This window comes from Neomonachus schauinslandi, chromosome X (genome assembly GCF_002201575.2).
Source record: "Neomonachus schauinslandi chromosome X, ASM220157v2, whole genome shotgun sequence".
NCBI lineage: Eukaryota > Metazoa > Chordata > Mammalia > Carnivora > Phocidae > Neomonachus > Neomonachus schauinslandi.
The window spans coordinates 99,569,239-99,586,870 of NC_058419.1; the positions used below are offsets into that span (position 1 = coordinate 99,569,239).

The 17,632-nt window shown below is 38.3% G+C and overlaps 1 protein-coding gene across 1 annotated transcript in view; it reads left to right on the forward strand.

Moving 5' to 3' along the window:
* The window catches only part of DMD (dystrophin), a 2,077,064-nt gene that overhangs the window by 1,437,081 nt on the left and 622,351 nt on the right, over positions 1 to 17,632 (forward strand). Inside the window, exon 51 of the mRNA XM_021677947.1 lies at positions 7,064 to 7,296. Within this exon, the coding sequence (XP_021533622.1) occupies positions 7,064 to 7,296 (233 nt within the window). The remainder of the gene's footprint in view (positions 1 to 7,063; positions 7,297 to 17,632) is intronic.

Consider the following 17,632-nt stretch of genomic DNA (forward strand, 5'->3'; position numbering starts at 1 on the left):
AAGGCTCTAGGTGCAGGAAAGAAAAGAATTTGTGGACATTTATTCTCTACCAGAGATAATTTTATTTTGATCACCAAAGCCTTTCTTGTGTAATATCATTCAGCATTCCCTGGTAGCTATAGCTTTGGATATTTACTGTTTCTTCAGTGCCTACCCTATATCGTGTACATAAAAGAAGCACTTAAAAATTTCACTTAACCTATACTTCTGAGATATAAGAGAACTCAAACTTGGACAGACATAAAGGATGTCCAGTACAGAGGCTAAACAAGTATATGAACCACACACACACACACACACAGTAGGAAGGGAAGAGAGAGGAAAAAAAATTGAAAAAGCCTTTGATCAGTGGTTCTGAACCAGAGGCAAATTTCTTCCCCTCAGGGGACATTCAGTCATGTCTGGAAACATGACTGGTTGTCACAACTGGGAAGGTGCTCTGGCCAAGGATACTGATAAACATCTTGCAGTGCACGCAACAACAACACACACCAAAGACTTGTCCAGACCAAAATGTCAGTAGTGCTAAGGTTGAGAAACCTAGCTTTTTACTGAATGCATGTAGGAAGATTTTATATAATGTGACTTATAGAAGGGCACTTAGAATGCAAACTGAAAAAAGAAAAGGCAAGCGTTATTTCTGTCTTCACATTAGTGAAAAGAAGAATACATGTTAGGGTGAAGTCAGATTGGAGTTATTCCTCAAGAATAATATTGAACTTGGGGGAGGAAGCCAGATGCACTTCATTGCTATAATCCATGTTTTTAGGGTTCGTTCAAGGTGATTTCTCCCCAGCTAGAATGGATATTAGATGTATTTTGTGGGTACTATATATTGTAAACTGTAGCTCTTGGAGCCAAAACTATTTGAGTAGTTAATAATTTTTTTATATTGAATGGGACATGTAGAAAATGTATTGGATGACCAGATCGTTTTTAGAAATATGTGTCCTGGTTAATCACATTGTCTTCACATTGTCACTTGTTAATGTGAGATCTGGAGCAAGTATTACCTTCTGTAAAATGAGAATACCTACCCTGAATATTGTTGGGTAAAAATTAAATAAAATGGGGCTTATAAATAACCTTGCCTAGCACATAAGAAACGCTGAGTAAATGATAGTGGTCATTGTGTTGGTGGTAAAAAGTCTAGGGCTTCCACATCTAACATTTTTTTTTTTTTTTTTGTAAAATCCAGAAATACAGGTGGGTATCATGAATCCTTGAGTTCTGATTCTCTAGGCCTTGCCCACAGATAGCACAAGCCCTTATGGTGCTAAAATGTAAATAATTGATGGTAGTTGAATCACCTATTTTATTTCCTCTTTAGAGTAAGAAAGAATATAGACAAAAGTAAATGTTTATGGATTTGTAACATTTATCTCTAATTTTCCACCTGTACGTGCAAATGACAAATATTTAGAGCCAAGAAGTGAGGTTCTTCCTCCCCCATGTACAATACATTTTCTTTTCTAGTCTATGCATGATTCCTAACTTTGTTAATACGTACTCTCCAACTCTTACATATTTCATTAAGCCACATGCCATTCTTTCAAATATTCAAAAAGAAAAGTGTTCACCGATGTTGTTTACATGGAGAACAGTTACCTTAGCTATTGGTGATATGCAAGTAGCTAAACAAGCTCTCCTATAACTGATAATATGAAACAGTAAGGCAGTCTGGCCACCTATACAGAATGGTACTTTTAGGTATTTTTGCTAGTGTGAGTCCAATAATTTATCATTTAGTCAGTCGACTGACTTTTCACTTATAAAAGTAAAGAAAACAAAAACATTACCCACATTCATACAACAAAACAAGGAATAGAATATGTGCTTCTTGCTTTTTTATCAACCAGAGGAGACCTGTGAATTACAGAAAAACTACGTGTGAACACTTCAAAGGAAGTATGCCAAACACATTGCGTGTGTGTTTTAAAAGATTTAGTAGCTCCTTTAAAGCTCTAAGTACAGCTGTTAGTCTGACTAATCATGTACCCCTGAAACCAATTAAATTTGTAGACTAGAGAAATATTCTTCAAACGCGTTTGAAAAAAATGAGAGTTGCCTCCTAAAGCCAACACCTTTTAATTAACAAAATACTCAGAGAAAAGCTGTGGTCTGCAATAGTTTGTTACACCTACTGTTATTCATGCTACTATTCCGGTGTGCCAACCTCAATTCCTTCCAGTTATTTTGAGCTTGAGTTTCTGTCTGCTTAACCATAGAGAGAAAACACAGTTTTTGGTAGAGATTTTTAATTTTCTAACAAGTACATGTCAAACACATTATGCTACAGTCACCAGTAATCAGTAAAGGCTCTGTGTGTTGTGTATATATCTATCAATACAGATATATACACTTATATACAATGTGTATATCTCTTTGGCTTAATGATACACATTGTAATATACATGGTTCTAGCATGAACTGGTTAAGCAGGAAAGACAGCAGAATCTGTTGCTGGAAAGACAGTTAATCGTGTGACATCATAAGAACTCTTTTCTGTTGTGACCCCGTCCTGGAAGAGATACTTCCCCCAGTGTACTTGAGACGAATAACCTCAGCCTCCATAGTGGTTTGGGACGCTGAGATCTGAAGCAGCCATTCTCAGGGCCAACTCCTTGTGACCCTGGACATTGACTCGAGACAATGGGTGGACATCCAGGCAAGCATATCAGACTGTGGGGTGTTAAACGGGGCATGGAGGAAGGGGTGCCTGCTGGCTGGAGGGGAAGCCATTTCCCATGCTCCTTAGGGAGAACCTGGAAGCTCATCCCACAAGTTCAGGTGTAAGATTCTGTATAGTCGTTTACGTATCCTAACTCCTTACCTGATCGGGATTATGAGTTGAGAGAATCCTCAACAAATTCTCCTTCCATCTTTTAAATTATGGAGTTATTGGAAAACTCTGGGAAGACTAACGATCCCTGCCTGATGCTTAGAGTCAAAATTCTGTTGCTCGGTCTGGGAAAACCCACTGGAACTTCCCCCTTACAGATCTGACCAGCCCACACTTTACCTAATGAAGTGATTTGCTTATGTTTCTAGTAGCATGGCAGTGGAAAAGAAGGAACTTTTTTTTTTCTTTTTAGATAAAAGTAAAGGCATCTGAAAATGCAGTATGAGTCAATATGGTATACATAATAAAATGAGATATTCTCAGGACCTCAAAATTTCTCCTTTGAAACATCTTGCTTAATAAAAAAAAATAAGAAAAACACTTTTATGGATCTAGAGACAAGTCTTTTTTTTTTTTAGGAAAAAAATGAAATATTTTAAATAGCATTCTAGGTAGAATTGGTCCTAATAAAATGTGAACTAGATGGAAATTAGCTTCTTTCTACTTCATGTTATAGCACTTATTTCTCTACTCTTGGAGACCCAGTTTCTGAGTTTAGAATCTATCTCTCAGTTACTATCAATTACTACCCTCTAGCCACTAGACAAACAAAAACCTAATAATGATAGAAGATTTCATTCTTAGTAATGATTAGATTTAAGTAGTAAAATGTTAAAGACTTGAAGTGTTTAGGATCCCAAAGAATAGTTTAATTCTATACCTCATGGAGACTTTTTGGTTAAGACTTAACATGGTTCTCCATAAATCACAGAAATGTAGATTTGGGCTTGGATAAGGAAATTGAATATTTAGGGAAGGGAGAAGAGAGTTTGTGTAGGAGGGCACAAAAGTGGGAAATGCCCAGTGCTAATTTGAGAATATGGAATAGAGACTGAGGCGTTGGGGGGAGCATGGGAAGAATGGAAGGAGAAAACGTTGGAGTGAATTCTAGTTCTAAGAGCCCAGAGTCCAGAATGGCATGCTAATGTATAAAGTCAGTAGCCAGTAAATATTGTTTGAGCAGCAAAAGAAAAGGAGAAGAATACTCACACAGTATACCTACTGGCAGAAGGATGCTAGGAGAAGGCTTACATATATGAATTCATAAAATACTTAGAACAATTTCATGAGATTGGTACTGTTCTCTGCATTACGTAGGTGAATACTCTGAGGCTCACAGAAGTTCAATTTATCAAGCAGGATATAATCCCTTACTTCAAAATCCTGTAATCTCATCCAATATCTAGGAAATGTTGATGCCAGCTGTCTGTGAGAGAAGTATTATTATAATTGCCCTTTTACAGAGGAGTAAATTGAGAGTCAGAGAGCTTAAGTAACCTGCCTAGGGTTACCCAGCTAAGAAATGGCAGAGTGAGGATTGAAATCCAACAGTCTGACCCTAGTCTGTTTTACACTCTGTTTCTTGATCCAGTGTTCTTTCCTGCTTTTTACCACCCCACCCCCCTTGATAGAAAAGTGGGGAACAAAAAAATTGATTGGTTCTATTTTCTTTCTTTAATACTGTCTGCCCTTCCATTGTCTGCCCCAATCAGTGGCCTTCCATTGTCTGCCCCAAGCAGTGGCTCTTCCTCCATTAGTTTCTTGTTTTAAGAATAGTTATAATGACCTAAACAGTAAGAGCCTAGGAATAGTCTGTGTTCTAGTCTTTGAGAAACCATCCTTTGAGGCTGTTGTCTTTTAGGGCTCCCCGTGGGTAGAAGGCCTCTAAGCGTACTCAAAAGCTTACTGTGCATGGATTTGTCTTTTAGATTCATTCATTTATTCAGAGGACATCAATTGAGCACCTACTGTATTCCAGTACCTGTGCAAGGTGTAGGGGCTGGATCAGTGAGCAAAAGGTACCTGGTTCTCCCTTCCCTTTCCCACCGCTTTATAGGTGTTTTCAGATGTTGAGTGCTAGGGGAGAGGAGACCAGCAATGAAGGGCCTGACTGGTCCATAAATGAGATCACCTGCCCATCACTGCCTTGCTGACCTTTCAATCTACCTGTAAATCTGTTTCAGCCGACTTTGTACTTGGTGCTACTTCTTTCTTTTTCCTCACTGGAGAACTTTGTGGTATTATCATTCCAATGTCATTTGTCCTTTTTAGTCATCTTGAATCATTCTCTGTTGTTCAGTCTCTGGCCCCAGCCTTTCTTTTCAATAGACTTTTTTCAAAACAGTTGAAATCTAATAATTCTCTACATTCTCATCTTTCACTGTATTGAAATTTAAGATGACATGACCGTTTCCACTTCATTAGGCACTTCTTTGTTGGTCAGAAGTAAATCTAGAGGGAAAAAAATCTTCCTCGTCTTTTGAGGGTCAAATTTTCAATAAGTCAAGCTAAAAAAAAAAAAAAAAAAGAAAGAAAAGAAAATGTTGTCTGACACTTACCAGAACTTTGAAATCATCCCAAAGTACTGTATGTTACCTCAGTATCTGTTGTGTGTCTATTTTAAGAACAATTTGTCCATATTTTCTAGTCAGCCAGGCATTCAAGCAGTTAGCTCTCACAGTGATGTTTTAATTTAGCTCTTTTTTTTTATCCTCACCCATGCATCCTCTTCAGGGATTCGGCTCCTCTCTTGGAATCCCTTTTAAGATTTTTAGGTCCTGTTGGCCCCCATGCTTCCTAGTAGGAGTGTTAGATCACAAGATGCTATTTCTGCTGCAGATTATATGTCATTCTTTCTAGAAAGAGCCTCAGAGTAGTGAGAGAGATTCAAGAAACAGCTTCTTCTTTTTCTCCTCAGTATCATTGTTTTTCAGTCATTACTTCTTGGCATTAGTTTTTATTCTATCTGACACCCTACCTTTTTTTTTCTTTTTGCCATGTTCAAGATTATTTCTCCCAGCTTTAGGAAAACGTTGTCCCTGAGAAGCTTGAGAGACAGGAGGCATCCTTCCATTTCCCTCATCATCTTCTCTCACAAAAAGACAACCTTAAAAGTGCAGAAAGTAATACAACCATGAAAAGTGATTTATGGCCACCTCAGAATGGAATGCCCACATGGCACACTTTTCTCATGTTCCTAGAACATTTCCCATCTTGTCCATGGCTCTCAAGTCTCCCATTGAGATGTTTCCTTTGCAGCTTTCTCTCAAAGCTCCCCTTCTAAACTATGTAGTCCACATTTCTTTGCTACTGGTCTCCTGGATGTCGTGGGCTTCAGATACTCTGGACTTTAAACCAGAGGAGGCATTCTGTTCCCTTCATCACTCACCTTCCATTTCCCAGCTATTTGTTGGTATTTAGTATCAATTCACAGTAGCAAGCTCAGCCCCCTTTAGTAAATAAAGGGCCACACACAGATCTTTGAGTTTTTCCCAAGTATTTCATGTATTTCTACCCCTTATCTCCAACTTCTCATTATATTCACTCATCACTGTATTTCTTTTTTATCAAGTGTTTATAAAAATAGTGATACCTAACATTATTACCTACCAGTGTCAGAGACTGTGCTAATATTGTTGTTATTTTCTGGCACTGTTCTATGTACATTTCATATATTAGTCATGGAATCCACACAACTGCCCCTATTACATTCACTGTTATTGTCCCTTCTTTACTGAGGCGAAAACCTGAAGCTTAGAGAGGTTAAGTAATGTAACCAAGGTCACGTTTTTTTAGGTCTGATTTTCCAACAATAATGTAGCTTGAGTTTTCTCCACTGTCAGTCACTGTATGACCAGTCTGAAAGAAAAGGAAAAAAATATGAGAAACTATTCCCAGTATAAAATACAGAGCAAAGACAAAAACATTTCATTGGCTTTGATTTCCCTAGGGACTGCCTTCAAAGTAATTTACTTCCTATTCAAGGAAACAAGATCTATCCAAACTGGACTTTTGCTTTTTTTTCCTTGAATAAGAAAAGATAAGTAAAACTTTTTCACCTGGTAAGGTCTATATAAGTGTTATTTGAGAAGGATGATTTAAATTAAATTGTCTAGCCATTAGAATAAGCAAAATCATTTTGAAAGATTGTTAAATGCTTACTAATGAAAAGTTTGAGTCCTTGGATTATCCCATCATGTAGTACTGTGTAAAGTATTCACATTGGTGGAGGGAAAATTTATAACATAATAAATAATACTTTGGCTCAAACTGTTGTACTTTAATTAAGCTTGGTCTATTGTTATTGAAATCGGCTTCTTTGCTTGTGTTTCTAATTTTTCTTTTTTTTTTCTTTTTTTCTTTTTGGAAAAAAAAAATTAGCTCCTAGTCAGACTGTTACTCTGGTGACACAACCCACCGTTACCAAGGAAACTGCCATCTCCAAACTAGAAATGCCATCTTCCTTGCTGTTGGAGGTACCCGCCCTGGCAGATTTCAACAGAGCTTGGACAGAACTTACCGATTGGCTGTCTCTGCTCGATCGAGTTATAAAATCACAGAGGGTGATGGTGGGTGATCTTGAAGACATCAACGAGATGATCATCAAGCAGAAGGTATGGGGAAAAAGAAAACCTGGTTGAGATTTGCCGTTAAAGTGAAGATTGTCCACATGTCCATTCACTCTCCCTAGACCATATTCCCACCAGTTTTTAGGCAGCTTTTCTCTGTCAGCTACACACTATCTCTACTCTGTGTAGCCTAAGTAGGATCAAGAAAAAAAATAATGCAATTATCTAAAACCCATAAATTAAAATGGAATTATACAAGGAAAAAACCATAAACCTTACAGTTAGTTGGCTTAATGAAATTCACTAAACAACTAGTATTTAAAAAATCTATTTAATATCAAATAAGTAGTTCAACTGAGCTGTTTACATTTTAAACTGTTTGTTTTGGCAGCCTGCAGCCATAATCTATTACAGAATCAAATATAATGATCTGGGAATTGGTTATTCACTCTTCTGAGTTGTCTGTGCCAATTTTCCTCTTACGATGATGAATATCACTGAAAGTTCGCTATAAATTTTTAGAAAAGAAAAGTACCAAACATAATATATTTTTAAATACCTTAGATCTTAATATTGGTATTTATGCAATGCTATAGTCAAATAAACATGTTTTTAATATAAAGACTGCATTTATCAGCCTCTTGGAATCCATTCTGCAAAATCCTGACATCAGTTAGAAACATAGGAATACATTGATATAAATCTGATTGACCTAGCTAAAACAAATGCACTGTATATCTTTTATATTTCTGAGTGAATAAGAAAAATAGTTTTGAAATATTTATGTGCTGTAGTTATTTCACTGGTAAATGGTTTTCATATCTTTTCTACAGAAGTAACAAATTGCATTGAAGGTATTTAGTTGTTACAGAACTACTTTTTGAAAAAGCATGAGTAAGGCAGACAGATTTCTTTGTAAAATGAACTTTAGCAATTCAGTAGGAATAAAAATAAGTGGATAGTAAGCAATCTGCATTTAAAGTACCTTGATTTGAGACTCAGGAGATGTGAATTAAGTGTTCTGTGTCATTTGCAAATGACATGATTGTGGTCAACTCATTCTCTGGATCTTGGTTTCCTTTTCTGGGCACAGGATGCACAGGTTCACATTCATATTCACCACACAGTGATGGACATGCGTGTATATAAAGATATGTAACTATTATATAAATATGCATAATTCGTTTCACTGCTGTTTTAGAACAAGTATTAGTAGGTACATTCTTCAGCTCAAGCCATTGAGATGTCATACTCCTAGTAATAGCAGAGCAAAGATTCAAATCCAAGTCTGTTTGGTTTCTAAGCCTAAGTATTCTTACTTACTACATATACTGCTTGCCAGTATTAATGTAAATGTGGCTACCATTTGGTGATACATATGTTTTTATATATACAGTCTGTGCCAGACACAGTGCTAAGCATTTATGGTTTCTCTGCGCTGATACATGCAGAAATAAGAGATTATGTTCTTGCACAGTACTGTATCAAGTTATACTAATACTTCCAAGACTATTACTAAGCAGAGGAAACAATGTGTTACGGTGTTTAAAGCAAGGGCTTTGGAGTTAGATGCTCTGGGTTCAAAGCTTGGCTCCGCTCCTACAGTTGTAGACTTTTGATGTGTTATTCAACCTCCCTGAACCTGAGTTTATCAGTACAATGTGAATGATGATACTATCTTTGCCTTATAGGTTGTCATGAGGATTACATTAGGTAGTTCATGAAAAATGCTTCCCATCCTGCCTTGCTCAACTAATGTTAGTAATTAATATGAGATTGTAAATCTGCCTGCTCACAGCATTTGTAGCATGCAAACTGATTGTCATATAATGATATTACATGAAAATAAGAGCTCATTTCCATATCTACACCCCATTTTGCCACTGGCATCATGGTCTCCTGTAAAAGCCACTGGGTATTAGGGGGGAGAGGAAGTCCACACTCCTTTGCAATCCTAGCCTTTAGGATCTGCTTTAGAATCTACCTGCTCAGTAGTCTTCAGAAAAATAAGGTTATATTTTTTCAAAATGACTACTAATTTGATGCCTCTTCAAAATGATAGTCTTACAGAGAGATCCAAAATTAATTCAGAGGAGAAGTTCAAGTGCCATGTCTAGGGTCACAGGGTCACAGAAAGCCAGGAATTTTTAAATGCCACATATATACATATATATATATTTATATATAGCATTCTATGTATTGTATGCTTCCCACCCTGCCTTGCTTATTGAAAGCAAGTAAGCAAGAGATGATGACTCTATCTCATATATATATCATATATATATATATATATATCATAGATATACATGCATTTTTTAATTTTTAATTTTATATATTTTAAATGTTATATATATATGAATAGAGGTATGTATATCATATCTGTATATGTAGATATGCATATAAGTATTATATATATATACATATATATGTGTATATATATATATATATAAAAACTTTCCTTCTCTTGCTGAATAGTGGAGTGCTTTTCCTGCTTCTTCCCCTCATGTTAAAAAAAATGATTTATAAAGACACTGTCAGTTCTTGCCTTTTAGAGCTTTCTATCACTAAATGATCAGTAAAATAACCGTAAATAAACATTAAGCAAGTGTGTGTGGGGTGGGGGGCAAAAAAGAGATAAGTTTAGGGAAGTATTTATTACAATATCAGGGAATAAACATTTTTCTCTATGTAAAGTTTTAAACAAAACAATCCTAACTTTAATATTTGAAGTGTTGGAAATGAGGTAATATTCCAAAAGAACTTTATAAACTGCAAAGCACTATCAGTGCCTATTTATTCATATGTTCATTTAACAAATTTTTATTGAGCTACTACTAAGTGCCTGGGAAGTACAGAATTGGACAAGATAGCAATGCACAGATTAAAGCAGGTTAAGGAAAAAACACAATAATAGCACTATGACAGAAATAAATTACAGGATAATACCTAGCACATGTTTAACAGATTATATGCTAGTCATTTTTAAGTACTTCACGTGCATTACTTAATGCTCACAACACTGTGAGATTGATAGTAAAGCACAGTGAGGTTAAATAACTTGCCCAAGGTCAAGTAGTAAAGAGACAGCAGTGGAATTTGAACTCAAGCAGTCTGATTCCAGGGTCCCCGCTGTAGTTTTTGCCTCCCTGGGCATGTTTAGGGGATTCTCTAGGGCCTTACTTTAGGAAAAGGGCATCTGACTAAGCCAGGGAAGAAAATGGAGGTCAGGAAAAATTTCTTGAAGAAGCTAAAACTTAAGCCAAGTATTAAAGAACAAGTTGGAAATAATCAGGTGGATAAAACGGAAAGGTGACTCTGGCAGAAGAGACAAACTCTGCTTTTCGCTGAGGTGGAAAGCGATGTAGTATATTCTCTAAATTGTGATTCCATATGGCTGAAATTAAGGGGATGAGGCAGAAACTGATGAATTTGAATAGAGAGGGATGGGGCTACGAAATGAGGATCTTTCCTTGATAGAACAAGGAGTTTGGTTATGGCCTGCAGGCAGTGGCATTGCTTGAAGTATTTTAAACAAAAAGGTAAAATCATCAGATGTAGTTTGTTGACTATCAGTAGGGTTTTCTGGATGTAAGCAACAGAAAACATCCTCTGATTAAATCAAGCAGAAAGTGAATGTACTGGAACTGACATGAAGGCAGTGGGAAAAGGCTTAGAAAAAGAAAAGGTACCTGAGCACGTCTGGGCATCTAGTTCATAGTAACTACTCCAGGCTTTCTTTGTGATCCTCTTTTTTCTTTTTCTTTCCTTTTTCTTTTAATTTTATTTTATTATGTTGTGTTAGTGACCATACAATACATCACCAGTTTTCAATGCAGTGATCCACGATTCATTGTTTTCATACAACCCCCAGTACTCCATGCAGTACGTGCCCTCCTTAATACCCAACACCGGGCTAACACATCTGCCCACCCCCCCTCCCCTCTAAAACCCTCAGTTTGTTTCTCAGTGTCCATAGTCTCTCATGGTTCATCTCTCCTTCCAATTTCCCAGGCCCTTCATTTTTCCCTTCCTTCTCCTAATGTCCTCCATGCTATTCCTTATGTTCCACAAATAAGTGAAACCATATGATAATTGACTTTCTCTGCTTGACTTATTTCACTTAGCATAATCTCCTCCAGTCCCATCCATGTTGATATAAAAGTTGGGTATTCATCCTTTCTGATGGCTGAATAATATTCCATTGAATATATGGACCACATCTTCTTTATCCATTCATCTGTTGAAGGGCATCTCGGCTCTTTCCACAGTTTGGCTATTGCAGACATTGCTGCTATGAACATTGGGGTGCATATGGCCCTTCTTTTCACTACAGCTGTGTCTTTGGGGTAAATACCCAGAAGTGCCATTGCTAGGTCATAGGGTAGCCCTATTTTTAATTTTCTGAGTCACCTCCACACTATTTTCCAAAGTGACTGTACCAACCTGCATTCCCACCAACAGTGTAAGAGGGTTCCCCTTTCTCCACAACCTCTCCAACATTTGTTGTTTCTTGCCTTGTCCATTTTTGCCATTCTAACTGGTGTAAGGTGGTATCTCAATGTGGTTTTGATTTGAATTTCCATGATGGCTAATGATGATGAACACTTTTTCATGCGTCTGTCAGCCATGTGTATGTCTTCTTCGGAGAAGTGTCTGTTCATGTCTTCTGCCCATTTTTTGACTTCATTATTTGTTTTTGGGGTGTGGAGTTTGAGAAGTTCTTTATAGATCTTGGATACCAGCCCTTTATCTGTAGTGTCATTTGCAAATATCTTCTCCCATTCTGTGGGTTGTCTCTTTGTTTTGTTGACTGTTTCCTTTGCTGTGCAGAAGCTTTTTATCTTGATGAAGTCCCAAAAGTTCATTTTTGCTTTTGTTTCACTAGCTTTTGGAGATGTATCTTGAAAGAAGTTGCTGTGGGTGATGTCAAAGAGGTTACTGCCTATGTTCTCCTCTAGGATTTTGATGGATTCCTGTCTCACATTGAGGTCTTTCATCCATTTTGAGTTTATCTTTGTTTATGGTGTTAGAGAATGGTCGAGTTTCATTCTTTGCATGTAGCTGTCCAATTTTCCCAGCACCATTTATTGAAGAGACTGTCCTTTTCCCATTGCATATTTTTCCCTGTTTTGTTGAAGATTATTTGACCATAGAGTTGAGGGTCCTTATCTGGGCTCTCTATTCTGTTCCATTGGTCTATATGTCTGCTTTTGTGCCAGTACCATGCTGTCTTGGTGATCACAGCTTTGTAATATAGCTTGAAATCAGGCAATGTGATGCCCCCAGCTTTGTTTTTGAACATTTCATTGGGGATTTGGGGTCTTTTCTGATTCCATACAAATTTTAGGATTGTTTGTTCCAGCACTTTGAAAAATGTCATTGGAATTTTGATGAGGATGGCATTGAAGGTATAGATTGCTCTGGGTAGCATAGACATTTTAACAATGTTTATTCTTCCGATCCATGAGCATGGAATGTTTTTCCACCTTTTTGTGTCTTCTTCAATTTCTTTCATGAGTGTTTTGTAGTTCCTAGAGTAGGAATCCTTTACCTCTTTGGTTAGGTTTATTCCGAGGTATCTTATGGTTTTTGGTGCTATTGTAAATGAAATCGTTTCTCTAATTTCTCTTTCTACAGTTGCGTTGTTAGTGTATAAGAAAGCAACTGATTTCTGTGCATTGATTTTGTATCCTGCCACATTACTGAATTGCTGGATGAGTTCTAGTAATTTGGGGGTGGAGTCTTTTGGGTTTTCCACATAAAGTATCATGTCATCTGCGAAGAGAGAGAGTTTGACTTCTTCTTTGCCAATTTGAATACGTTTTCTTTTTGCTGTCTGATTGCTTTTGCTAGGACTTCCAGTACTATGTTGAACAGTATGGCAAGAGTGGGCATCCTTGACGTGTTCCTGATCTTAAGGGAAAGGCTCTCAGCTTTTCCCCATTGATGATATTTGCTGTGGGTTTTTCATAGATGGATTTTATGAACTTGAGGAATGTTCCCTCTATCTCTATACTCTGAAGAGTTTTAATCAGGAAAGGATGCTCTGTTTTGTCAAATGCTTTTCTGCATCAATTGAGAGGACCATATGGTTCTTCCCTCTCCTCTTATTAATGTGTTCTATCACATTGATGGATTTGCGAATGTTGAACCACCCTTGGATCCCGGGGATAAATCCCACTTGGTCGTGGTGGATGATCCTTTTAATGTATGGTTGGATCCTATTAGCTAGGATTTTGTTGAGGATTTTGGAATCCATATTCATCAGGGATATTGGTCTGAAATTCTCCTTTTTGATGGGGTCTCTGCCTGGTTTGGGGATTAAGGTAATGCTGGCCTCATAGAATGAGTTTGGAAGTTTTCCTTCTGTTTCTATTTTTTGAAACAGCTTCAGGAGAATGAGTATTATTTCTTCTTTGAATGTTTGGTAGAATTCCCCAGGGAATCCATCAGGCCCTGGACTCTTGTTTTTTGGGAGGTTTTGGATCACTGCTTCAATCTCGTTACTGGTTATTGGCCTATTCAGGTTGTCAATTTCTTCCTGTTTCAGTCTTGGCAGCTTATTGGTTTCCAGGAAGGCCTCCATTTCATCCAGATTGCTCAGTTTATTGGCATATAGTTGTTGATAATAATTTTTAATAATTGTCTCTATTTCCTTGGTGTTAGTCGTGATCTCTCCCCTTTCATTCATAATTTTATTAATTTGGGTCCTTTCTCCTTTCTTTTGGATAAGTCTGGCCAGTGGTTTATCGATCTTATTAATTCTTTCAAAGAACAAGCTTCTGGTTTCGTTAATCTGATCTGCGTTCCTGGTTTCTAATTCATTGATCTCTGCTCTAATCTTAATTATTTCTTTTCTAATGTGTGGCTTAGGCATCATTTGTTGCTTTTTCTCTAATTCTTTAAGGTGTAGAGTTAGTTGGTGAATTCGGGATTTTTCTGTTTTTTTTGAGTGAGGCTTGGATGGCTATGTATTTCCCCCTTAGGACCACCTTTGCAGTATTCCATAGGTTTTGGACTGATGTGTTTTCATTCTCATTCATTTCCATGAACTGTTTAAGTTCTTCTTTGATTTCCTTGTTGACCCAAACGTTCTTGAGCAGAGTGGTCTTTAGCTTCCAAGTGTTTGAATTTCTTCCAAATTTTTTCTTGTGATTGAGTTCCAGTTTTAAAGCATTATGGTCTGAGAAGATGCAGAGAATAATCTCAGTCTTTTGGTATCAGTTGAGACCTGATTTGTGACCCAGTATATGGTCTCTTCTGGAGAAAGTTCCGTGTGTGCTCGAGAAGAATGAGTATTCTGTTGTTTTAGGGTCAAATGTTCTGTATAGATCTGTGAGGTCCATCTGGTCCAGTGTGTCATTCAAAACTCTTGTTTCTTTCTTGATTTTCTGCTTAGATGACCTGTCCATTGCTGAGAGTGGAGTATTGAGGTCTCCTACAATTAACGTATTGTTATCAATATGACTCTTTATTTTGGTGAACAGTTGGCTTATGTAGATGGCTGCTCCCATGTTGGAGGTGTAGTTATTTACAATTGTTAGATCTTCTTGTTGGATAGACCCTTTAAGAATGATATAGTGTCTTTCTGTGTCTCTAACTACAGTTTTTAGTTTAAAATCTAATTTGTCTGATATAAGAATTGCTACCCCAGCTTTGTTTTGAGGTCCGCTAGCATGGAAGATGGATCTCCATCCCTTCACTTTCAGTCTGGATGTATCTTTAGGTTCAAAATGAGTCTCTTGTAGACAGCATATGGATGGGTCCTGTCTTTTTATCCAGTCTGCAACCCTTTGCCATTTTATGGGAGCTTTTAGGCCGTTCATGTTGAGAGTGATTATTGGAAGATATGAATTAATTGTCATCATGTTGCCTGTGAAGACCTTGTTTTTATAGATTGTCCCTGTAAATTTCTTTTCTATATCACTCTTGAGGTCTTTCTCCTTTTATAGAACCCCCCCCCCCTTAATATTTCTTGCAGGGCCGGCTTAGTGGTCTCATATTCTTTCAGTTTCTGCCAGTCTTGGAAGCTCTGCATCTCTCCATCCATTCTAAATGAAAGCCTTGCCGGATAAAGTATTCTTGGGTGCATGTTCTTCTCATTTAGTACCCTGAATAGGTCTTGCCAGGCCTTTCTGGCTTGCCAGGTCTCTGTGGATAGATCTGACATTATTCTGATGTTCCTCCCTCTGTACGTAAGGAATCTCTTCCACCTAACTGCCCTTAAGATGGTTTCCTTGGTTCTAAGATTTGAGAGTTTTACTATTACATGCCAGGGTGTTGGCCTGTTTTCCTTGATCTTGGGAGGGGTCCTCTCTGCCTCTAAAACACGAATGTTTGTTTCATTCCCCAGATTAGGGAAGTTTTCAGCCACGATTCACTCAAATATATCTTCTGGTCCTCTCTATCTCTCCACCACCTCAGGGATTCCAATAATTCTGACATTGGAATGTTTCATGGTGTCACTTATTTCTCTGATTCTATTTTCATGGATTCTGAGTTGTTTTTCCCTGTCCTCCTCTTTTCCCTTTTTTGTCTATTAAATTGTCTTCTAGGTCACTAATTCATTCTTCTGCCTAGTTTATCATAGCTGTTAGATTATCTAGATTAGATTGGATCTCATTGATAGCATTTTTAAATTCTGCCAATTCAGCTTTCATTTCTGCCCTTAGAGACTCTGCGTTGCCATTAATCGATTTCTCCATTCTAACTATTCTCTTCACAATTGCTAGCCTGAATTCCATCTCCGACATCTTGGTTATATCTGAATCTATTCGTAAATCTGTGGCATAACTCATAGTCTCTGAATCTTTCCTATTTTTGGGGTTCCTCCTCCTAGTCATTCTGTTGAGGGGTGCTTGAGGGAATGTATAGAGTCCAAATTAATGACCACAACCCAAGCCAGATGCACCTGTTTTATAGGGACCCTAGGGTTGCTGGCCTCTTGTTCTCCCAGCCTGTCTTCTGGGGGAGGGGCCTGCTGTGCTGTTACTCAGGCAACCCTGTTTGGGCAGAGTTGCCCTGCCCCCTGTGGCGGGGGATGGGCTCAGTGGAAACCGGTTTTGGGGGGCTTTTGTTCTGTTGCGGGTTTCTCTGGCAGCTTTCCCTGGCGATTTTCTGCATCTCTTCTGAGAGTCAGAGCAGAAGAGACCGTTTCCATCCCTCTGCCTCAGAGCAGAGAGATCGCAGTCTGTTCTCCAGTGAGTTCTCCAGGCCACACTATCTCCGTTTCTGTCTGTGCTGCTATAAACTGCAGTCCTGGGTTGTGCACCCCTCCGCAGGGCTCCCAGTCCTCACATCCATGTGGGGACACGTCTCTGCCCTTTGTGCTTCTAAAACCACCAGCCGCCCCCAGTTTGCATGCATGACCCCGCTGCTCTGGGTTTCCATCTGGGGGGCTGCCCTCGAGTCCTTTCCCCACCACTACTGGTCTGTGAGTCTGTGCCCCATCCCCAGCGCGGGAGGGTCTCACTCACCGGCGGTATAGGATCCCCACGGCCAGGCTCCCTCCCGCTGCCATTTATCCTCTGATATCTGCCCATGGAATCACAGCTCCCTGCTTCCTACCTCAAAACCAACCTCCTGCAATATTCTGTTTGTAGAGATCCAGATCTTCTTACATCTCAGGGTGATTTTGTGGGTGTTCAGAGTGGTCTGGTAGATATCCAGCTCAATTCCAGGACTGGTTGGAATAAGGTCCCCTACTCCTCTGCCATCTTTTCCCCGCATCTCCGCAATCCTCTTTTTTCTATGTACTGTTTAACTATTCAGAATACAAAGTCCTGGAAGAGGAAGTCCAATTGACCTTGCTTGGGTCACACACCCATCTTGTAGCTAGAGGAGAGCAGAAAACTTTGTTTTAAAACCGTCTCCTTCCAAAACCCCTCACAGTGAGGGAGGGGTTATTCCCCTCCAAAGAAATTGAGGGTCTGTTGAAAATAGGGGAAAAGATACTGAGCAGCCAATAAGCAATAAATATCCCCTGAACTCAGGCAAGAATATTTAGAACAGGATGGAGGATGGCACAAATAAAGGGGATTTGTAGGAGGTGATGATGGGATCTAAGCAATGTGTTTATCTATTTCAACTTTGCTATAAGGAGACCTGAAATAAATACCATTTATGCCTCAGGACCTTAAATTTAAGTTAGACCCTTGCACATACTGGTTCTCAGTAAATGTTGATTGCTTGATGGATATTGTGAATGCAGTGTGATACAGTAGCTTTATTTTTAACAGAGATTGAAATTGGGGATTTTAATTGTAGCTACAAAGCATCATAAGTTAGGTAAGAGGTTGTAACAACATTTTATGAATCTAAGAGAACTTAGTTTTGAACTTAGGAAGTTCAGATCAAACCTTAGGCATACGGTGATTGAATT